The 23,665-nt window shown below is 38.7% G+C and overlaps 2 protein-coding genes across 3 annotated transcripts in view; both read left to right on the top strand.

Moving 5' to 3' along the window:
* Nucleotides 1–11,069, top strand: part of TENT2 (terminal nucleotidyltransferase 2) — a 66,693-nt gene extending 55,624 nt beyond the window's left edge. For both annotated transcript variants that reach the window (XM_066381689.1, XM_066381688.1), the window contains exons 13-15: nucleotides 5,738–5,829; nucleotides 8,077–8,156; nucleotides 9,633–11,069. In XM_066381689.1, the coding sequence (XP_066237786.1) occupies nucleotides 5,738–5,829; nucleotides 8,077–8,156; nucleotides 9,633–9,707 (247 nt within the window). In that variant the 3' untranslated portion in view covers nucleotides 9,708–11,069. The remainder of the gene's footprint in view (nucleotides 1–5,737; nucleotides 5,830–8,076; nucleotides 8,157–9,632) is intronic.
* A 4,675-nt stretch (nucleotides 11,070–15,744) lies between these two features.
* Nucleotides 15,745–23,665, top strand: part of CMYA5 (cardiomyopathy associated 5) — a 121,675-nt gene continuing 113,754 nt past the window's right edge. The window contains exon 1 of the mRNA XM_066381687.1: nucleotides 15,745–16,006. Coding sequence (XP_066237784.1) covers nucleotides 15,858–16,006 — 149 coding nt within the window. The 5' untranslated portion in view covers nucleotides 15,745–15,857. The remainder of the gene's footprint in view (nucleotides 16,007–23,665) is intronic.

The raw sequence follows: 23,665 nt of genomic DNA, 5'->3' as shown, positions 1-23,665 counted from the left end.
AGAAAAAGACAGCCCACTGAATGGGAGAATATATTTGCCAATGATACATCTGATAAGGGGTTAATATCCAAAATTTACAAAATTCTTCTAAAACACAACTCCCAAAAAAACCCAGTTCAATTAAAAAGTGGGCAGAGGACATGATTATAGTAGATAGTTCTCCAAAGAGGACATACAGATGGCAAATAGACATATGAAAAGATGCTTAGTCACTAATATCAGAGAAATGCAAATTAAAACCACAATGGAGTATCACTTCACACCTCTTAGAATAGCCATCATCAATAAACAAACAGCAAGTATTGACAAAAAGGGAACCCTCGTGTACTGTTGGTAGGAATGCAGATTGGTGCAGCCACTAGGGAAATCAGTATGGAGTTACCTCAAAAGATTAAAAATGGTACTGCCATATGATTGAGCATTTCCACTTCTGAGGACATATCTGAAGGAACCTGAGACGCTAATTTGAAAGAATGTATGCACCTTATAGTCATTGCAGCATTATTTACAATAGCCAAGATTTGGAAGCAGTTTAGGTGTCCATCAGTAGATTAATGGATAAAAATGCTATGGTACATTTACACAATGGAATACTACTGAGCTGTAAAAAAGAAGGAAATCTTAACCTTTGCAACAGCATGGATGGACCTGGCAAGCATTATGCTAAGTGAAATAGCCAGTCAGAGAAAGACAAGTATCATAGGATTTCACTCATATGTGAAGTCTAATATACATAATGAACTAACAAAATAGAGACAGATTCATAGATAGAGAGCAGGCTGACAGCTTTTGTTTTTGTGGCATTGGGCTGGGGGTGGTGGAAGGATTGAGCGAAAAGGAGGAAAAACTGATGGACATGTACAACACTATGGTGATTTCTGAGGGAGGTAAGGTGGGGGGCGATAGAGGAGAGTACAAGGGACATAAATGGTGATGGACAGAGACTTGACTTGGGGTGGTGAACACAATACAGTGTGTAGATGAGGTGTTTGAAATTATGCACCTGAAACCTATATAATTTTGTTAACCAGTGTCACCCCAAAGAATTCAATAAAAGGGAAAAAAAGCTTTATGAAACATGGGACATAAGAAACTGTAAAGGTTATTCTAGAGTTCAGATATTGCAATGGCCATAGCTAATGTTTAGTGAGTATTTCTTTATCTAGTGTCCTTAGGGTATGCTGAGTCATTCCCATGTATTATCTCAAGTGATCCTCAAAATAACCCCCTGTCAAGCTTAGGGAATTTTGTACTTGAAACTTGCCCATGGCAAAACAACAGATAGTGAGAGAACTAGTATTCAAATTCAGGTCTGACTACAAAGCCACAGTGTAAATTGTTAGACCATATTGGCATTGTGTTGTGTCATATAAATTAGGGATTGGGAGAATTTTTCATAGAGAGAAAAGGATTCGTGGGGGAAAGTATATTTCTGCCATGTATAATTTAGGATTGGAATACTTAACATACAGGCACCTTGAAAATCTCCACTTTGTTGGACTAAAACAAGATGGTAGGTTTTGCAGGTTGTGTGTTACATAGTTTAGTATTAGCAGAAACCAGCTTGTTATGCTAAATGATACTGGCTAGTATGCTGATGCTTGAAAGAGGTTTTGAACTTCTGTATATATTTGTTAAGGAGCCATCTTCCCCCACTCTTTCATCATATAGTTCATTTGTCAACTGCAATATTGTTTCATACTAGATATTTTCAGAAATTTGTAGAGAACACAGCCAAGAGTGTAGTCATGGTAATAAACTTGGTGCTATGCAGAATTTTGAGAACTGTTAGAAATATTTGTACATATTTCTTCTGAACTTTGAGATATTCAGTTGAAAATTTTCTGTATTTGAAGACAAGAATTAAGTGCCTCTTAAGAGATGCTTGAGTATACAGTATAAATGTTGCAGACATTTTATGTAGCCATTTAAAAATTACTAAGATTTTCTTACCTATTTCAGTCATAGTTCCTCCTAAACCTTGCTGCTGAAAATTCTTACAATGAAGCCATGCTTCTAAAACCACACCTGGGAACAGAGAACTGACAGAATAAGGGGGGGGGGGGGGGATAAGCTCAAGGTATCTTGAAAAAAATATAGTCAAAGCTTAATCATTTTGTATTTTAGCAAAACAAAAATTATAAGTTCTAAGTATTACAGACATACATACTAGAGAGTCTGTGAATCCTCTTTATTTCCTGGATGTGTAATCACACATTATTACTGCTAGTCTTATTTGGGTTTTTTTTTTTTTTTTTTTTTTTTTATAATTTATTTATTTTTACAGTGACAGAGAGAGAGACAGATAGGGACAGACAGGAATGGAGAGAGATGAGAAGCATCAATCATAAGTTTTTCGTTGCAATACCTTAGTTGTTCATTGATTGCTCTCTCATATGTGCCTTGACCGCGGGCCTTCAGCAGACCGAGTAACCCCCCTTGCTTGAGGTGAGCCTTGCTCAAACCAGATGAGCCTGCGCTCAAGCTGGCGACCTTGGGTCTTGAACCTGGGTCCGCCACATCCCAGTTTGACGCTCTATCCACTGCGCCACCGCCTGGTCAGGCGCTAGTCTTATTTGTTAAATTAAAAATATATACCTATAAGCCCTGGCTGGTTGGCTTCATGGATAGAGTATTGGCCTGGTATCCAGACATCCCGGGTTCCATCCCTGGTCAGGGCACACATGAAAAGTGACTATCTGCTGCTTTTCCCTTTCCTCTCTGCCCTTCTCTCACTCTTCCCCTTGCAGCCAGTGGCTTGATTGGTTCTGGATTCAGCCCTGGGTGCTGAGGATAGCTCAGTTGATTCAAGCATTGGCCCCAGACAGGGGTTGCCGGTAGATCCTGGACGAGGTGCATATGGAAGTCTGTCTGTCTCCCATCCTCTCACTTAAAAAAAGAAATGTGTGTGTGTGTGTGTGTGTGTGTGTGTGTGTGTGTAGATATATACTTAAACACATGCATTTTTTATATACTTAAACACATGCATTTTTTAAAAGGGAAATTACAAAGGTACAATATTTTAATCTCCTTTTTTATTTTGCTTTTTTCTCTCACTTTATTTGAGAAATCATTGAATGCCTACTGCAGGGGTAGTCAACCTTTTTATACCTACCGCCCACTTTTGTATCTCTGTTAATAGTGAAATTTTCTAACCACCCACCGGTTCCACAGTAATGGTGATTTATGTAGGGAAGTAACTTTACTTTATAAAATTTATAAAGCAGAGTTACAGCAAGTTAAAGCATATAATAATAATTACTTACCAAGTACTTTGTGTCGGATTTTCACTAAGTTTGGCAGAATAAATCTTTATAAAACAACTTACTATAGTTAAATCTATCTTTTTATTTATACTTTGCTTGCTCCGCTACCACCCACCATGAAAGCTGGAATGCCCACTAGTGGGTGGTAGGGACCAGGTTGACTACCACTGGCCTACTGTATACCAAGCTATTTTCCTCCCTACTGGGGATACGGCAGTTAACAAAACAGGCATAAATCCTTGTCTTCATGAAGCTCACATTATAGTGCGGAAAGGCATTTGAGGTACTGTTAATTTCTAGGTGCTGTTGGTGTTATAAAGGAGAATGGTCTTATTCTTAAAAGATAAATGCCAAAGGATAAAGAAATGAAATTTTATGATAGCTACAGCTTAACAGATGGTTCAGTTTAGAACATACATATACACAAACTAACAAATGTAGCAAAATGTTAACTTTTGAATTGTTTTTGAATTTTATAGTTTTTCTCTTTGAAAAATGTCAGTACAAAGATGCAATAAAAATGAGATTAGGGATGAGAAGAGAGTCTAAAAAGGAAGAATTGTTGAGGTAGGAGGTAAGCCAATATAAGGTAGTGTCTTGAAATCCAAGGGAAAAACATATTTTGTGGAGAAGGGAGTGATTATCTGTGTCACATTTTTTGATAGCTCAAGTATAAAATGAGAACTAAAAGCTGACCACTGGTGCATTGGTCCACGTGGATTCCAGTCACTGGGCCTTTGACAGAGGATTGAAGACATTTTACTATAAGCAGTAATATCTTTGACAACCCACTTATTTTTTAAAGCATAATTTCTGAGATATATATATATATATATTTATATATATAATTTAAATAACTTAGAGCTGTCTTTGCAAAGTACAGGGTGGGGTAAAAGTAGGTTTGTAGTTGTGAGTACATGAAACAGATTATTCTTGCATTCTTTTTTATTAATTATTGTATTATTTTTATTACAAACAACTGTAAACCTACTTTTGCCCCACCCTGCATTTTTAAACTGTACTCTTGAAAAGCAAATGTAGAGAACCATACTTTGGTGATTCTTTTCAATGATCAGGCTTCACAAGATACAAGATTTTTTTTGAATATTTAACATAGGTTTTAATCAATTTTCCAGAAACAAATACCATACTGGACTCACAATTATATTCTTGAGAATTCTCTAATAAATATGAGAAGAGTAGGGCAAGTGTTGGACTTGGAAGGTCCCAAAACCAGGGTCTTTTCTCTTCTTACTGAAATGGTGGAGAAATCTAAATAGAGCTGAAAAAAAGGCATCAACTGTTTCCCAAACTAATTTTTCTCTTGTCTATGGGCTGATAGTCATACATGTTAGAATGATTTTTGCAAAAAATAAAGTAGTACTTATATAGAACTATTGTAAAGAAATTTATAAAAAACAATGTAGTTAGTACATATTAAAGACTGTACAATTTACCTCAGATGCACAGAAAATATTATTTTACTTGAAGAAAACTTCATTAGTAACTGCTATATCTATATATAGCAATACATGTTTTCAGTGTATTACTATTTTTACAGAATATTAATTTTGCTTCCCTAAACCAGCATTTATTTGCTTCTATTGGAAATTTTCAAAATTTTTTCCCAAATCATACAAAGAGATATTCATTGAACAAAAATTACTTAATAATATCAGAAAATAACACAAGAAGGCCTGGCTAGTTGGCTCAGCAGTAGAGCATCAGCCCAGCATGTGGAAGTCCCAGGTTCGATTCCCGGCTAGGGCACATAGGAGAAGCGCCCATCTGCTTCTTCCCCCTCTCTTTTCTCTCTCTGTCTCTCTCTTCCCCTCCCACAGTGGACTCCATTGGAGCAAAGTTGGCCTGGATGCTGAGGATGACTCCATGGCCTCCGCCTCAGGCGCTAGAATGGCTACGGTTGCAACAGAGCTACGCTTGCGATGGGCAGAGCATTGCCGCCTAGTGGGCATGCCGGGTGGATCCCGGTGGGGTGCATGTGGGAGTCTGTCTCTCTGCCTCCCTGCTTCTTACTTCAGAAAAATACAAAAAAGAAAAAAGAAAATAGCACAGGAAGATCACCTCTTCCTAAATAAAAAATTCTTAATGGGGTATTAATAATGAATACAGTTTTTATATTTTTTTCTTACATGTTCTTATTTTTTTATATTTATTCAGTAAATATCAAGTGCCTAGTTTGTACTAAACAAGTAATTGAACAGTGAAAAAATACAGAAATAATTTAGCATTTTGGAGGTGTACCATAAACAACAATAACTGAGCAAATTGTTAGACTTTAAGTGCTATGGAGAAAAAAAAAGTAGAGAAGGGAAAGTGGGGATTGTATTGCAGAGGGTTGAGGCAAGTTTCAGTGTTCTTGAGAAAATCAGAGTAGGCCTTATTACTTATATAATACAAATAATGAAAGGAAATTAAAATAATTAACATAATTAATGTTTTTCTTCTAATAGTTGGAACAGTCAAATGATTTCAGTTCGTGAAGCCAAAGCCATTCCCAGACCTGATGGTATTGAATGGAGAACTAAGTACATCTGTGTAGAAGGTAGCTTTCCCACTACTCTCTCTCATTATTGTGTGGTACTGAGAGAATTACTTGAATAATTAATTTCATCTTATATTATTTTAAAGTAACAAATTATGTTCTAAGTGAATTACAAGTCTTTAGCTATGTTTTTAATTTAATTTTTAAAAATAAATTTGAAATTTTCATTTGTAGGAAATAAACATGAATTTAGGTGTTTTGTGTTGTCTAAAATTAATTTACATGTAGTTGAATAGTTTTTCTCAAAAGTGCTGAGTTGATGACTTTTGTAAAAAAGAATAAATGGTTGAGATTCAGCATTTGTCAGAAAAGATCAAATTTAGAATATTTTTATTTTGGATTCTAGGCAACATTTTAAGAGTTTGTGAATATGAAATTAGATATCCTGCTTTGGTGTTTGGTTTGCTAAACTATACAGTGGGTATATATTATTTTAGTTACTTGTATTCTTTTGAATATTAAACACTTGACTATTATAAGTTGCTATGCATGGTTTGATCTGATAGTTTGGTATATGGCATTATTCTATTAAAAAAAAATGGCCCTGGCCGGTTGGCTCAGCAGTAGAGCGTCGGCCTGGCGTGCGGGGGACCCGGGTTCAATTCCCGGCCAGGGCACACAAGGAGAAGCGCCCATTTGCTTCTCCACCCCCGCCCCCTCCTTCCTCTCTGTCTCTCTCTTCCCCTCCCGCAGCCAAGGCTCCATTGGAGCAGGGATGGCCTGGGCGCTGGGGATGGCTCCTTGGCCTCTGCCCCAGGCGCTAGAGTGGCTCTGGTTGCGGCGGAGCAACGCCCCGGAGGGGCAGAGCATCGCCCCCTGGTGGGCAGAGCATCGCCCCTGGTGGGCATGCCGGGTGGATCCCGGTCGGGCGCATGCGGGAGTCTGTCTGACTGTCTCTCCCCATTTCCAGCTTCAGAAAAATACAAAAACAAAAACAAAAACAAAACAAAACAAAAAAAAAAACAGTACTGTACGGGGGGAAGTAGAAGAGCATAAAGAGGGGATAGGTGGTGATGGAAGGAGACTTGACTCTGGATGGTGAACACTGCAATTTACAGATGATATATTATAAAATTGTAAACCTGAAACCTATATAATTTGATTAGTCAACGTCACCTCAATAAATTTAATAAAAAAAAAAAACAAGAAAAAGAACAGTACTGAGCAATAAAACTAGCCTTTCTAAGCAATAAAAAATAAACAAAAGGAGTTTTTAAAAATTATGGGCCTTAGATTGTATGACAGATCTGCAGTTAACCTCCCCATCAGTTTTCAGCTTTTTCTAGGTCTTTTTCCTTTAGTTACCTTTCCTCTTTATTATAGCAACTTCATTCTCAGCTTTAAGGCATACATAGTTCTTATCTTTGAAAAATACTCTTAACTTGATCCTACTGGCTTTTCTAAGTACTTTTACTCTCATTTTCAGTGCCAAGATTTTAAAACTCTAGTAATGTTTACCTACTACTAGCATTATTTCAGCTATCCATGTTATGCCTAATGCCTTTAGTTACCCTCCTTTTCTCACTGTTATCTTCAGTTTCCTCATCTTCTGTATAAGACATTGGGTGAAGGGTGAGTGGAGTGGGGGTGAAGACGCGGAACGGAATGTTCTGTTCTCTAAAGCTCTTTGTTTTCTTTCTGTCTTCTCGAATTGCTGTCCTGTTTTTCTCTCTTCTTTTCACTGTCGACTTTCTCATACAAGTTACTATTCTCTCTGAATCTTTTTCTGAACCACTCACACCATAACTCTGTACTGTCTTCCAGTCTCAACAATATTAAGCCTCTACTTTAGAAGATTTTGACCTTTTTCCTGCTTGACAAATCAATGGTCTTTTAAATTTAACTTTCTGTGATATTTGACATTGACCACCTTTCTTAGATATAGTGCTTTATTGTTTTTGATAACTTTAATTTTATTCTCTTAACTGTAAGTTTCTCATCCTTTGTAGTTCTTCAGAAATCATCCACTTTTATGATGTAAATAGATTTAACATACTTACACTGATGACTTCATTTTTAGTTATCTTCTCTTTTGAATTCTTTCTACCTTATTAGACCGTTCATAAGCATATAGAACTACTTTTAATATGCATAAATCTAATAAGATATTAGGCTGAACCATATGCAATTACTATTTTCTAGGTAAAAACTATTAAATATTGATAATTTCATATATTTCAACCAAATAAAAAAAAACAAGCTCTTATTTTAATAATTTTTTGTTTATATGTGCATTTAACATTGCAGAACCTTTTGATGGAACAAATACAGCCAGAGCTGTACATGAAAAGCAGAAGTTTGACATGATAAAGGATGAATTTTTAAAGGTAAACAATGCATCATATTAACTCTTAAAATATTAGTGGAAATAAAAAAATATATTAGTGGATGAGTGTGCTTATAAATGAAATACATATGTATGTAATAGGACAGAATAGCCCTGGTTTCTGTGTTGTGAAGCCATTAATGTGGCACAGTAGGAATTTATTACTTGAATTTAGATATACTTTTCCTTCAGAGAGACCTGGCTCTGTTTTCAAATGGCTTTCACTTTCATGGAAATAGTATTTCTATAGTGACTTATTAAACTCTCAAAATGAGTGACTGAAGCCTGAAGGACTCTTTTGCCTCCAAAAATATTGGGGAACTTAGTGTAGCCTTAAAACAAAGCTGATGTCAGTTTCATGATATTTTTTCCTTGTATACCTGGCTGTAACAGGAACTTGGGTTCCCTTTTATCTTTGTTTATATTTTGAGAAGTTAAAATACATTTGTATACTTAAACATATTATATATAAACTTCAGTCATATATATACACATAAATATACACATATACATGCTATAGTTTATTCCTTAGCTCTTTAGTTCACATTATGAATTTATTCATCAGTTATTTTGCTAGATGTGGTTTCTGTCTTCAAGGAATTCCACAGTCCAGTGTAGAAACACACTGATAGAAATATGCACTATGTGATATACAGGAGAAATGCTTCATAGAAGAAAAAGATCAACAAACTGTGAAGATCATTTTAGAGGCATACTTTTTCATTATCAAGACATACAGTTGAACTTTAGTTTGATGATAATTTTAAAAAGCAAGTGTATCATATTACCAGTTCTTCAAATTAGGCCCTCTCAATTGTCAACCAGAATAGAAAATTTTAAATAAATGGAACTGCTGCAGTACAAAACAAATATTCAAGAGGGAATATTTTTGTCTGTCAGATTAAATTGAAAACTTAAAAATAGCATTGCTTAAATTGCTGTTCATATTGATGAGTGAGCTTCTTTTAGTTCCTTTTTTTCCTTCATTGTCTTTTTTAGAGGCATATAAAAAGTGCTTTGTTATAGATTTACTGTCTCATTCATAAATACCATTTTTACTGAAAAGGCTTACTAAGAAGCCAAATAGTCAAATAATTGAAGTAATTTTCCTTTATTCTCTCAAATGGAAAGGTCTTGTTTTAATTACCTTATACCTTGCTGTTTTAGATGAAATTGCTTAACTCTGTGAATAAATGTTAATGTCAGTTGTATGTTTTTGTACCACCTATATGCCCATTTGTTTATTAAGGCATTGAAGCGGCACAAGTATAGAGTATTTAAATATATTCTTTTTGATGACAGAAACAGTACTTGGGCTGTGTTAAAAACCTGGGAGATAAAAAAGCACAAAGAAGAAAAAATCACCCAAAATTTTATTACTTATTGAGAACTACTATTAACATCCTAGTAACTTTCTTTTCAGTCTTTGTTCTAAATATATTTTAGGTTTTAAGAATGATTTTTCTTTCTCTCACAGTCATGGCACAGATTGAAAAATAAGAGAGATTTGAACAGTATACTACCTTTAAGAGCTATTCTTCTGAAAAGATGATTGGCCTCTATTTCTTAATAAATTCTTCTGAGAAATAAAGAACAATAGTAACACCATAATGCATTTTGTTTACCTCCAACATAATTTCTTTTCATTGTTCTTGTTTTCATGTTTTATTTTTAAGAGGACATACTTATATAAAGATTGCATATTTTATATGACATTTCCTAATAAAACCCTTTGATTTAAAGATGTATTTTTGAAAATGTTTACATTGATGATTAGTAATATTATGGCATAAATTTTCATTCTATCAGATAAACTATTTTTGGGGGAATTAATCTGAACAAATAAAATGTTTTTGATATAACTTCAATTTATTTGTACCACATGCTAATACTGAAGAGATTTGTGGAATTTTGGAAAGTACAGTCTACAATAGATAGTTTGTTGCCTGTCCTAGCAAAGTGAAGATTCAAGTCAGTTATTCAGTTACTTGAAGCAAAATGAAATCTTTTATTTCAGTGAAATCACTGCAGAAGCAGGAAATACTGGACAATTGCCTTAAGTCTTCACTTGACTCACCAGGATAGAGGCTTTGGGTGTGTCTGTATTAGCATTTTCATTAGTACCTCACCTCCTTTTGATGTACTCTTGAGATTGCTTTAAGTTTTGTGTAACAGTATATTTTGCACTGTAGTAATAGAAGTGCTAACTCTGTATTATACAGTGGTTAGTGAATTGTTTTAAAACATTCATTCAGCATAGACATTTTGAAAAGATTAAGTCCCCTGTGCTTTATGGTAGGTAGCTTAGTGCAATATGCACTTAGCTTTACTTCCCATTTCTGTGCTTTTATTTTCCCTGTGACATGAAGCAGCAGAAACTGAAAGATCAAAGTTGAGATTATAACCAAATGATCATATCAGATTTTTCCTCTGTACAATTATAGGATTGTAATGTAAACTGGAATTTTTAGGCAGTAAGCCCCTATAAAATGTTTTAGGGTAAGACAATTATTATAAATAAAAGCTTAATATTTGTAAAGATAACTTTTTTAGTGTTTCTTTTCCACATGAGCAAGGAATGGTGGCTGCTGAAAAAGCTACAGTCTTTATTAAGGTTGTTTGGAGTTTTGTAAATATTTGTAAATTGGTCAGTGCCTGTACATTTAAATATGAAAAGTATTCTTGGAATCAATTTTAACTTTTTCAAAAGGACTCTGTACAACTTCTTTTAGACTTGCTGTAGCAGTTTGTACCTGTAATGTATTTGGGTTTTTTTGTTTTTGTTTTTTGCAGACCAATTCAAATGCTAAGACTTGCTTTTCTTTGACTTGTAAAAGGTGCATATTTTTATTTTCTTTTTTAAGTTTAACGTTTTCTATGATGTTAAATGGAATAAAATTTATATATGGAAATTGTTTTTGTGTGTGTGTGAAAGTCTTTACTTTTGAGATGTAGTTACCATCTAGAACTGAACTGAATCCAGTTATTCTGCTTGTTTATTTAGATTATACAAAGAGTCTTGGAGTCAGGTTCACTCATCGTTAAGCTAACTATCAACACTCAATTTCTGGAGCAATATTGGGAATGAACCTTTTCACATAGGTGAATTTTTTAGATTACTGATATTTAACACTTTTGAAGCAATTAAGTTTTATATATTCCTTTTTTTGGAAATTTTCCTAAAGTGTATTACACACTGCAACTCTTTATCAGAATGTTTTGGGTATAATTAAAATTCTAGTAATCACTTGGATAATCATAAACAATAACCAATAGACATAGTACTCTATAGTAATTCTGTGCAGCTCTCAGGGATGGGAAGTGTGTGCGCATCCTTCTCTACAGTGTTATGATGTTTCCAAATAAAGTCCCCCCCCAATTTACTATGGTGTATACTCCTTCACTCCCACTGTTTTCTCAGCTTTCAAAGGATCCCCCTCCCTCGTACATAGCTCGTTTTACTGATGCTGCATTTCAGCTGTTTTGCTGAAAAATAGATCAATTAATAAAGTTACATCCAATTCAAAATCAATAAACTTAAGCCTAAGATTATGTATCTTATGACAGCCAAATATGTCAGATAAGTGGGCTGTTAATATATGAGAGGTTTTAGCTTTTTAAATTATTTCCTTTTTAAAAAATTTATTTTTTGCCCTGGCCGGTTGGCTCAGTGGTAGAGCGTCGGCCTGGCGTGCGGGGGACCCGGGTTCGATTCCCTGCCAGGGCACACAGGAGAAGCGCCCATTTGCTTCTCCACCCCCCTCCCCTCCTTCTTCTCTGTCTCTCTCTTCCCCTCCCGCAGCCAAGGCTCCATTGGAGCAAAGATGGCTCCTTGGCCTCTGCCTCAGGCACTAGAGTGGCTCTGGTCGCAACAGAGCGAGGCCCCGGAGGGGCAGAGCACCGCCCCCTGGTGGGCAGAGCGTCGTCCCTGGTGGGCATGCCGGGTGGATCCCGGTCAGGTGTATGCGGGAGTCTGTCTGACTGTCTCCCCGTTTCCAGCTTCAGAAAAATACAAAAAAAAAAAAAAAATTTTTTTTTAAGTTATTGGGATGTCATGGTTTGCCAAACCATAACAGGTTTCAAGTGTCTAACTCAGTATCTTTCCATTTACTTACTACATCTTGTACCCTTTGCCTTCCTTTCCCTCTGGCTGTTTACCACCCTGTCGTCTGTATCTATGTGTTATGTATATATGTTTTTTGGCTAATCCTTTCACCTTCTTTCATCCAGTCCTTTCATTCCCCTTCTCTCTGACAGCTGTTCATCTGTTTTCTATGTGTCCATGACTCTGTTTCTATTTTGTTCATCAGTTTTTGTGTTCATTAGATTGCACATATAAGTCAGATCATATGGTATTTGTCTTTCTCTGCCTGGCTTATTTGACTTAGCATAAAAATCTCCAAGTCCATCCATGTTGTTGCAAAGGGTAAAATTTCCTTCCTTTTTACAGCCACACAGTATTCCATTGTATAAACATACAGCTTTTTAATCCACTCGTCCACTGACTGACACTTGGGCTGTTTGCATATCTTGGCTATTGTGAACAATGCTGCAATGGACGGGGGATGCATATCTTCTTCTGAATTAGTGTTTTGGGATTATTAGGGTATATTTCCAGAAGTGAGGAAACTCTGTAATGTTCTCCGCAGTGGCTGCACAAGTCTACATTCCCACCAACAGTACATGAGAGTTCCCTTATCCCTACATTTTTGCCAGCACTTTTTGTTTGTTGATTTGTTGATGAGCGCCATTCTGGCAGGTATGTGGTGATAGCTCATTGTGGTTCTAATTTGCATCTCTGATGATTGGTAACATTGAGCATTTCTTTATCTGCCTATTGTCCATCTATATGTCCTCTTTATAAAAGTGTATATTTGGGTCCTTTGCCCATTTTTTAATAGGATTATTTGTCTTCTTGGTGTTGAGTGTTACAAGTTCTTTATAAATTTTGGATGTTAACCTTTTATCAGCTGTATCAGCAAATATGTTCTCCCATTCATTTTGTTGATGGTTTCTTTTGCTATGCAAAAGCTTTTTAGTTTGATGAAGTGCTATTTGTTTATTTTTTCCTTTGTTTCAATTATCCAAGGAGAAATACCAGCCAAAATATTGCTATGAGAGATGTCTGAGACTACTGCCTGTATTTTCTTCTAGGGTTTTTATGATTTTTGTGACTTACATCTAAGTCCTTTACCCATTCTTAGTTTATTCTTGTGTGTGGTGTAAGTTGGTGGTCTAGTTTCATTTTTTTTTTTGTATACACCTATTTTCCCAACACCATTTATTGTGTGCTGTTGTAAATGTATGAGTATTTTTAGCCTTTTAAATTATTTTCAATGTGAATTACTTATTTAATCATATGAATAATGTTTTATTTTCTGTTTATATTGATCTGCCTACTTCTATATATTTGTATGTTGTTAGTCAAAGTAATAACAGTTAAAAATGTGCAATCTGTATTGCAACAGATTTTGGATTGGTTTGAATTAGAATCTTTGCAGATAAATTTTAGTGACTTTAGTTAGTGTTCCCAAGAAATTTTGAGTGTTCAGAGAATGAATGTTGCTGCTTATCAGTTTGGTTTAGTGAACCCTGGACTCTGCTGTCTTCCCTTCTCATACACACTAGCTGATGCTTCTGCACTATCTGCAGTTCTTTGCCCACAAACCTATGGCATGCATACAAGCTTGTGTAACTGGTAAATACCACCTCATTTACACTCATCATATTTAACAACTCTGAGAATAAAGTTTGCCATGATTAAAAATAAATGTTAGCTGTTCTGGCTAGAATCATCTGGATAAAATCATCCTCATGAAAAGAAGACTGTGAATTGTAAAGCTATCTCTACCTGTTATACATACTCAACAAGTCTAGTCTGTTGCCTTAGTTCACAATACATTCATTAAGCACCAACTATGTACTAAGTACATGGTTGCTAGCTTCTGGGCTTGTAAGAGATGGAGATGGTGGGACAGAGATAATCAACAAACTTGCACAGTCTATCTACTAAGGAAAGAGATACAAACAATTTGAATACAGGGGGTCCACTGTTGAGACAGTCTCAACATACAACGCTTCGAGTTTACAAAGCTCACTCCCATAAAAACTAAAAAATTGAGACGTGAGCTTAAGAGGTTAGTATGGTACTTAGGAACTACACGGGCAAACTAGTTTGTTTGTGTGTGCAGAAGAATACACACTAAGCTGGAGTTGGAGTTCCCTGGGAGTATGCTTAACTATGCCATTTTTGACTGCTAAAAGCGTAAGTGTTCCCTTTGTGTTGCTTTGTCATTTTTTCTGTTACTATAGTACAGTATACAATATAGTGTATTTATGTCCTTTTCCTTTTTCTGTGGGTTAAAGTTTTCTGTGTTCTAGATTATGATTTTACAACTGTGTTAGGATAGGTAAGTGACTCAGGCTAGAGTGTGTTTCAACTTACACCAAAATTTGGATTATATCACTGTTGTAGGAACTGAACTGTGTTTAACCTGAGGACCCTCTGTATAGGATTGTAGTAAACTGGAAGGAGGGTACTGAATTTATTCTGGGGATTTCAGAGAGAGGTGATCTTGAGTGATGAGTAACCAGTAAATCAATGTGAGAGGAACTTCTCAGGCAGAAGGGACGGTGTGGCTAAAGGCACAGTGGTGTGATGTGGTAAATGCTGGGAACTTCTGACTTCTGCAGATCAGTGCAGGCAGGTGAGGTGTGGGCTGCTTGTGTACAGTCTTCCTGAGGAGGAAGCCAATGAGGAGTTTTAGGCATGGACATAACAGGGTCCAACCAAAGGTCTGGGAATGGGTTGAATTTCAGACGAAACTTAGCTTTTGGCCAACGAGGTGAAAATTATTTCTCTCCAATGTTTAAGATTAGGGGAGATAAAATTTCCTGGATGAGCAATCCAGGGGCGACTGAGGAAGAAAATAAGTTTATTGATTTTCAAACAAAAGGAAAGTCAATGCTGCACAATGGGTCAAAACTGCGCTTTTGAAATGGGTAACCTTGCTTTGTTTCCCATTGGTCACTACTAGCCTCTAGACCAGGGGTCGGGAACCTTTCTGGCTGAGAGAGCCATGAACACCACATATTTTAAAATGTATTCTGTGAGAGCCATACAAAGACCCGTGTACCTTACGCATTATCCAATAAAAACTTGGTGCTGTCCCGGAGGACAGCTGTGATGGGCTCCAGCCACCCGCAACCATGAACATGAGCGGTAGGAAATGAATGGATTGTAATACATGAGAATGTTTTATATTTTTAACATTATTTTTTTTTTATTAAAGATTTGACTGCGAGCCAGATTCAGCCATCAAAAGAGCCACAGGTTCCCGACCCCTGCTCTAGACCTTGAGCAAGCTACCTATACAAGCTGCTTTTTTTTCTTTCTTGTGCTCTTGAGTGGTGGTGATCCTCAGTAGCCCCACGGCCCCGCCGGGCATCTGCCTGAACTGGGGCGGGGAGGGCTCGGGAAAGTTGGCACGGGGACGAGAAGCGGAGTCCGGGCCTCAGAAGCTTAGTGGCGAAACTTTTTGACACCTTCTATTTAAAGAAGAGGGGTTCGGCCTCCCCCCCCCCCCCCCCCCAGCCGGGAACCCGAGCCGCGCCAACCGGGCCAGAGGCGCAGTCAGAGGGAGAACAGCAGGCGCGGTGCGGGCGGGCGGCTTCGCTCCGACTCCGGCTCCGGGAAGACGCGATGGCGAGCAGCGACAGCACCCACGCCGCCCAGAGCTTCCTCGGCTCCGATGGAGACGAGGAGGCGACTCGGGGGTTGGAGAGCGACGAGGAGTCTGAGACCGAAGAGGAAGAGATGGCTACGGAGTCGGAGGAGGAGCCAGACGCCAGGTAGCGTGCACCCTTGCTCGGGGCGGGAACGCGCGCAGCGGTCCTGGGAACGGGGCATCCGCCGGCCGGTGCTGCGCAGCTCCACTCGGCAGTCTCGCTTCTCTAGCGCTAGTGCTCATTTCCTTCGACCCAAGTACTTGCTCTCTGGGGGCACTGCCCTGCTAAGAATTTACGGGTGAAGGTGCCTTCTGTCAGCTGGAGTGACAGGCGCGCCTGCAGGCACAAGGTTCATCCGCCCCCCCCCCCGCTCCCTCCCCGCCCCCCCCCCCGCTCCCTCCCCGCCCCCCCCCGCCCCCCCCCCCCCCCCCCCCCGCCCCCCCCCCCCCCCCCCCCGCCCCCCCCCCCCCCCCCCCCGCCCCCCCCCCCCCCCCCCCCCCCCCCCCCCCCCCGCCCCCCCCGCGCCCCCCCCCCCACCCCCCCCCCCCCCCGCTTCCTCCATCACCCCGCCCCCCTGCCCCCTCCCAGCCCGGCTCCGGTGACCTGCTGCTCTTGTTTATTCCTGAGAATGTACTTAGGGTTCTGCCCAACTGCAGAATGTGCAGAAATGCTGACTTTAGGCCCAGTGCATAGGAACAACCTTAAAAGCCTCATCTAGAGGAGAGAGAGGGGTCTGGGGTGGGGGTAGGGGTGTTGGAGGCTACTCTGGAACCTTCCAATGACTGGAGGTCTCGTGGATGGCTAGTACTGGGTTGCTACAAGGTACAGAAGCCCATAAATTCTTTGGAGAAAAGAAGCACGAGTTTCAGTAACCCTTGTTCTAAAACGCCTTTTTTTTTGTGGTCCCAAATATCAATGCTTCAATGAATGTGAGTGCAGTTAGATAATATTACATAAAAATACGGGTTTTCCTCTACCTTCATCTTCCCCTCCCCTCCCTTCATGGAGGCCCTGAAACGAGATGAGTAGGCATCATTTCCTCTCTATTTAGATTTATTTCTACTTTTACATGTTCTCTCTGGGTACTAGTTTTGTCGTTTGTTTTATCTGTCAGTGATGTCCCTTTCTATTTCTGTTACTATCAATAGGCCTACTTAGGTGACAGATGTGTATACAGCATTTCAGAATATCCATCTAATCCAAAGTTAGAGAAGTGTTGCCCAACCAAAGTCAGCAGAACTGAAGTTGAAAAAGCCCTAGACGGGCATTGATTAATGTGAATGGTCAGATTATCGGTCACATATTTACCAGTCAGCTGTCAAGTGGAAAGCAGGCACATTCCCTGTCCTCAAGGACTTCATGGAAGAAGTTGAAGAGCCATATGGGGGGTATGACATTATGTAGTAAATAAGTGAGAGTGTGGGGAGGACAGACCATGAGTTCTGTGGAAGGTCAGAAGACTGTGTGCAGATCTGTGACCACTCTCGAGAAGAAATGGGCATGACCTGGGCGCCTTAAAGAATGGGCAGCAGATGCAGAAAGGAAAAGCAGAAGAGGAAGCGCCTGTAGGAAATGGAACAAGAAATAGGGACTGTTGAGAAGGGGAAATCTGTTGATCCCAGACTTTATAACCTTTTCCCCTTAATGGTGTGTGGGATCCTCAGGTTCTTGCCCAACCATAATTTACCCAGCCTCTCCTCCCAAGTATCAGAAAACTCATTTACTTTAAAATATGAGCAACCGACAGTGATTCAAAACACCAGTTAGGGTTGCATTGCCCTTTGACAAAGGTCACATCTTCAGGTAAAGATACGATTTACCTGCAGTAAACTTAGGCTGCTCTGACTACAGATGGTAGAGCACCAGGGCCGGGGACCAGAGTGAGGAGAGTGGAGGGAAACACGAGGGAACAGGTAGGTATGGTGGAAGCCTTGAAAACCATTACATTTGTTTAAAATTTGGATTTGGTGATATTGCTAATAAGAAATAAATAAATTGAACAGGATTTAGGAGATGAGACTGAAGTTATTGGAAAATTAGACTGATGGGCAGGTTGGAAAGCTGGATGTGGGAAGGGCTCAGAGAGTCAGTAAGAGAGAGAGAAAGGAGATGTCTGGGGCTTGAACCACTGTTGGGAAATGGACATGGGGCTGGTATCTGTAGCTAGAGGTAAGGAGAAATGTCAGTGGGGAGGAACACCCAGGAGAACTGGGAGGCCCCAGATTTCTCCTACCGCAAAGTGTTGTCAGGAACCAAACCATTTTGTTGTGTGAGTTTACAAATGTAGCCTAAAGTTCTTTTTTCTTCTGAGACTAGAGGTAAGAAGTTGGCATATTCTCTAATCAATTAGAGGTAAGAGCCTGACCAGGTAGGTGGTGGCACAGTGGATAGAGCACTGGGATGCAGAGGACCCAGGTTCAAAACCCTGAGGTCACTGACTTGAAGCCCAAGGTCGCTGGCTTGAGCCCAAGGTTGCTAGCTTGAGCAAGGGGTCACTCGCTCTGCTGTAGCCCCCTGGTCAAGGCACATATGAGAAAGCAATCAATGAACAACGAGCAGCAATGAAGAATTGATGCTTCTCATATCTCTTCCTTCCTGTCTGTTCCTGTCTGTCCCTCTCTCTGACTCTCTCTCTCTGTCTCTATCAAGAGAAAAACAAAAAAGGAGGTAAGAATGATGTCCTCTCAGCTCTCCCACCAGACTTGTACAGTTATGACAAGGCCTGTTTACTTCGTGCCTGTCTCAGTGCTGTGTTTACAATTGTTTTCTGATTTTAGACACTTTCAGCGACACTGTGAGGTGATTTTCCAGTTAAAGATTGAAGAGACGGAAGCTTTGTATAATTTACTGAGGTTATAAAGCAAGTAACTATAAAAACCAAGATATGAGCCTGGGTCTGTTTACTCCAAGCTACTTCTAGATCAGGGGTCCCCAAACTTTTTACACAGGGGGCCAGTTCACTGTCCCTCAGACTGTAGGAGGGCCGGACTATAAAAAAAACTATGAACAAATCCCTATGCACACTGCACATATCTTATTTTAAAGTAAAAAAACAAAACGGAAGTAGTACTGTACGTGAGCGACACCGTGCTTTGCTCACTGACCACCAATGAAAGAGGTGCCCCTTCCGGGAGTGTGGCGGGGGCCAATAAATGGCCTCAGGGGGCTGTAGTTTGGGGACCCCTGTTCTAGATTTTCATTGCCTCTGTTCCTTACTGTAGGTGAAACTTGAATGACTCCAACTAATTGGAGGTTATTAGAAGAAATATTAGAGGAAAAGTAAAGACTTCATTTCTTTGGATACTAGTGAGAATTTTTCCCTCTTTTTGAATGGAGAGATTTTTACCCTTCTTATCTCTGCGTTTTCTCAAAAGTCAGAAACTCTCAGAAATTGAATTACAAACTGATTTTTTTAAAATTCAGAGACACATAAAAGTAAATAAATGGAAAGAGCCCAAGTAATAATAAGAGGATTGATTATTGCATCTATTTGTTGTGATATTAAGCCATTATTAAAATGCTATTTATGAGGATTTCAAACAAAATAGATAATGCGTTATATGCATATTTAAAAATACTGCTTAAATTTGATCTCATTATAAAATAAAATATGTATTGGAAAAAGATGTTAAAAGTTAACATAATAAAGAATATAATAAAGGTTAATGTAAACTTTAGTAACCTTAAGGTTTTACAAGGTTAATAGTGGTTGTCTCTGAGTCATGAGATAATTGTTGATTCAAGTTTTTTTCTATATCTAGCTGTATTTTACAGTTTTTCTATAATCAGCAGATAATGCATTTTATTCTCAGAAAATATAAATTATATGTTTAAAAATTCAAAAGATACAAAGTGGAATCTGCTTGTAAGTCTCTTTTTTACCTTTTCAGGAATAATATATACTAAATTTATCTATAGCTATCTTTCTGAATCAAGGGGGAAAAACCCTTTAATTGTAAAAATGCTTTTCTAGTGCAGGAAAGCTCACCATTACCCATGCCAATACTTACGCTGGACCAAAGAAACAACTTTCTGCTCTATCATTTACTGATATGAATCTGATGCGTAGCATGAAGAGCCCTGACTGTGCATCCTGTTAGCCATTCATCTATCATGGGCAAATTCCCTATCCTCTCTGAGCCCTAGTTGTCTCATCTGTAAAATAGTAGTAATCATTCCTATTCATAAGGTTGTCAGAATTAAATAAACTCTGTGAATGTGTGTAAGCATGCTTGGACTTTTGTAGGTTCCCAGTAAATTTCAGTTTCTTATATCCCTTCAGATAACTTATTGGCAGCAAAGCTTTACCTTCTGCCCACCATTCATCAACAAAGGGCGAAGGGTAGTCTCAGTTTTCAGTATCGAGAATGATCCTATTCCACTTTGGCTGCTGGAGGCAGGGTGCTGAACGTAGTGGAGAAGGGGGTGAGTGGCGGTAGATGAGTCTAGGAAGCAGTCGGGTGGAAGATTATGTGGGGTTTTGTAGGCCATGGTGAGGACTTCAAACTTTATTCTGAGTAAAATAGGAAGCTATGTTTTATCTACCATACCACTCAGGGTTTTAAAAAACAACAAAATATGATAACTGCAGTATTCCCTTAAATAGCAGTGCCATACAGTCATATATTTAATATTGATAATATGTATTGAATACCTACATGTGCCAAAATGCTATGCTAAATATTTCAAACTCATGATTTTCTTTGTGGAGGAAGATATGTAAATAGACACTCACTGTTTTTGTTTATTTGTTTTCTAACTGTAGACCCACGAAGCCTGACTCTTATATAAGTCTTTCCCCTAGATGACTTAGAAATTTTTCAGTATTTTTTGTTTTGGCTCATTTTCTGCTGATCACAGAGGATTTTTGCCATAGCTGTACCCAAGACTTAAAAATCACCTTCAATTGCAACTTTGTCAGTGTTGGTAAAAGATAAGTCTGTCTAGGCTGATAGAACTAAAATTATTAGTCACATTTAGATTTAACTAATTATTGTAGGAAAACTTCTGGAAGGTGAAGGGAGTTTGTAAATAGTTTTTGTTATCAGTGCAGAGCACTGTTTCCATATATCTATTTATATATCTCCCCCGGCTGTGCTTACCTAGGTGTTTTGACAAGTGTGCTATTTGAGCCAGCCCCCTTTTAAGGTCAGCAGAAAGAGCTGAGATAGGAGGGGTGACTGCTCAGGATGCCGGAGACCGGAGACCGAGGGAGGAGAGGATTAAACAGAGGTGCTTGTTGGTGGCCAGAAATTGAAGAGCTATTTAAGTCCTGACTGCATGGGTATTGCATGCCCTTGATGAGACTTTGACTCAATGTAGGGGATACAGTAGGAGCCGTAATTATTTTTTCCTTTAAAACAGCAGACCTACCTAAGTGTAGAACATATGGACTGATAAAGTTTTGCAAAAAAACCCCTTATATTCCTTGGATATTCTGAACCTACACTTAATGAATGCTTTGACTCAATTGGACAAGATAACCAAATTCTCCTTTCTATCAAAACTTAGAGAATCAGGTTTAAGAGACTAGATATGATTTGTACTTGAAATAATAAATCTTTGGTTTAGTCCAGCATTATCCAAAAGAAATAAAATGTAAGCCATATTTATAATTTTAGGTTTTCTAATAGCCATATTTTAAAAAAGTAAAAAGAGGTGAAATTAATTTTAATATTTTATCTAACCCAATACCCAAAGTATTATCATTTCAACATGTAATCAATATAAAAGCTATTCATGGGTTATTTTATATTTTTGTGCTAAGTCTTTGAAATGCAATGTGTGTTTTACATTTACAGCACATCTTAATATCCCCATCCCCCATCTAGCTACATTTCAAGTACTCAATTGTCACACGTAGCTAGTGGCTACCATATTGGACAATGCAGGCCTGATAATTCTTAGAAATTTATTAACTTCTCTGGATTCCACAGAACTGCTCCATTGATAATGAGTTCTACGTGCTAGACCCATGCTAGGCACCAGGGACATAAAGATGGCATAATTGCTTCTCTCAAGGAGTGCTCAGTCAGGTGAAGGAGGAGCAGTTAACTTCAACATAATTTTATAAGCAAGCACTACACTAAGTATTAACAAAGGGATAGAGAAAAGACATATATTCTTAAGATTTAGATTTTGTAGAGGTGGCACTACAGCTGGACACAATATGTGGTTAGATACTTTTTTAGTTTCTGGTTCCAGCTCTTGTGCTACTTATTGCTGTTCTTTCTAAGCTTTCTTTTTCACATCCAGAATAACTTGGGGTTTCTTAGACTGAGAATATTTGTAGAACAAATAAATGAACAGATGAATTAATAAACAAATGAATGAGCAAGTGAATGTCATCCATACTCTTGCAAGAAGCAAATTTAGTTGGGATGTTGAACCTGTTAGATTAGGTAGAATTTTTTGGGTTGTTGACTGTTTGTTTACCAGGGATGAACAATGTCCAGTGACTCTGGAAACAGTAGCTTGGAGGGGACAGTGATAAGTACTGAGGGATTGCTCAATAGGGTGTCTGCAGTCACCATTCCCACATTCTGTGACTTGTCAGAAAATCTCCTCTAGACAGACTCTTGAGCCAGATCATAGCTAGAAGGATGAGAATACTTTGCTTGTTGCCCAGAGAAAAATCCTCTGTTAGGCAATTTGGGTGTATTCAGTTCCAAGATTCCGCACCCTAATCTGATAAAGTACAAGATATGTGGGAAGATTAATTGATGCCTGTGTTCACTCTACCAAACTCTGAATGCTCAAAGCCATCTCATGGAGGCATGATGTTTTCTTAGTTTGGGTGTGCTTTGCTTTAAAAGAAAATCCACATGCTAACCAGTAATTTACATTTACCACAAATTTCCTCTTAAGGGCTGATTTCACTAAGGCACTTAAAATTGTTGATTTGTAAATGGAATTAATTTCCTCTTGTTATGGCTCAGTTAAATGAACATTTGTTAAGTGGAACTTAGGGTGCCTGATGGTGACCCTCAGTTCAACTAGAGAAATAGAAACAAAGAAGTTTATTACTCAGAAGTCCTGGAGGAAGTATAAGGCATAACTTGGGGAGCCACACAGGGAGGCCAAGGCAGAATACTAGCAGAGAGATTGACAGGTCCTGAGACCCATGCCTTTATAAGGTTCATGGATGGAGTATTTTGGGGTTCCCAGGCTATTGCTGGATAAGTCAATTCAAAGCAAAATGAGTGAGGTTTCAGTAAGCTCTATGGGGGGGTGTCTTACTTAAGGGGCACACAAGTGGAAAGTGCTGGAAGGTAGTGTCGGAGAGATTGGTGATTACAAGACTGTTAGAGAAGTCATATCAGGAACATTTGCTGTGGCTCTGCCAGTTAAGTAAGGTATGCACTTGCAGGGGGTAGTGCCAGCTTAGGACCCCCACAGGCCCCTTGGCCAAACAAAATGGATGCAGAGGCAGCATGGAACAGCTTAGCTAAACTCGTGACACCTCCAGTTATAGAAATGCATCTACTGTAAAAAAAAAGAGGTCCATTCATTCGACAGATACTTATCGAGGGCTTACTGTATATGAAGCGGTATAAATGGGGAGTGTGTGAACTAAACAGTTCCTACTCTTTCTCGAGTCTGGTCTCTGGAGAGGGCAGACATTTAACACACAATACCACAAGTAATGAGTAGTTGGAATGAATGCACTGGTGAAAGGAATTGGGTCTGGGGAGCAGAAGTAGGGGTCTACTTGGACCCTGGTCCTTCAAGTCCCAGTCCCTGAAACCTTCTTGCTCACCCTTGGGAGCTTTCTGTCAGTCT

This window comes from Saccopteryx leptura, chromosome 4 (assembly GCF_036850995.1).
Source record: "Saccopteryx leptura isolate mSacLep1 chromosome 4, mSacLep1_pri_phased_curated, whole genome shotgun sequence".
Classification (NCBI taxonomy): domain Eukaryota; kingdom Metazoa; phylum Chordata; class Mammalia; order Chiroptera; family Emballonuridae; genus Saccopteryx; species Saccopteryx leptura.
This window is presented reverse-complemented; position numbering and strand designations above follow the sequence as displayed.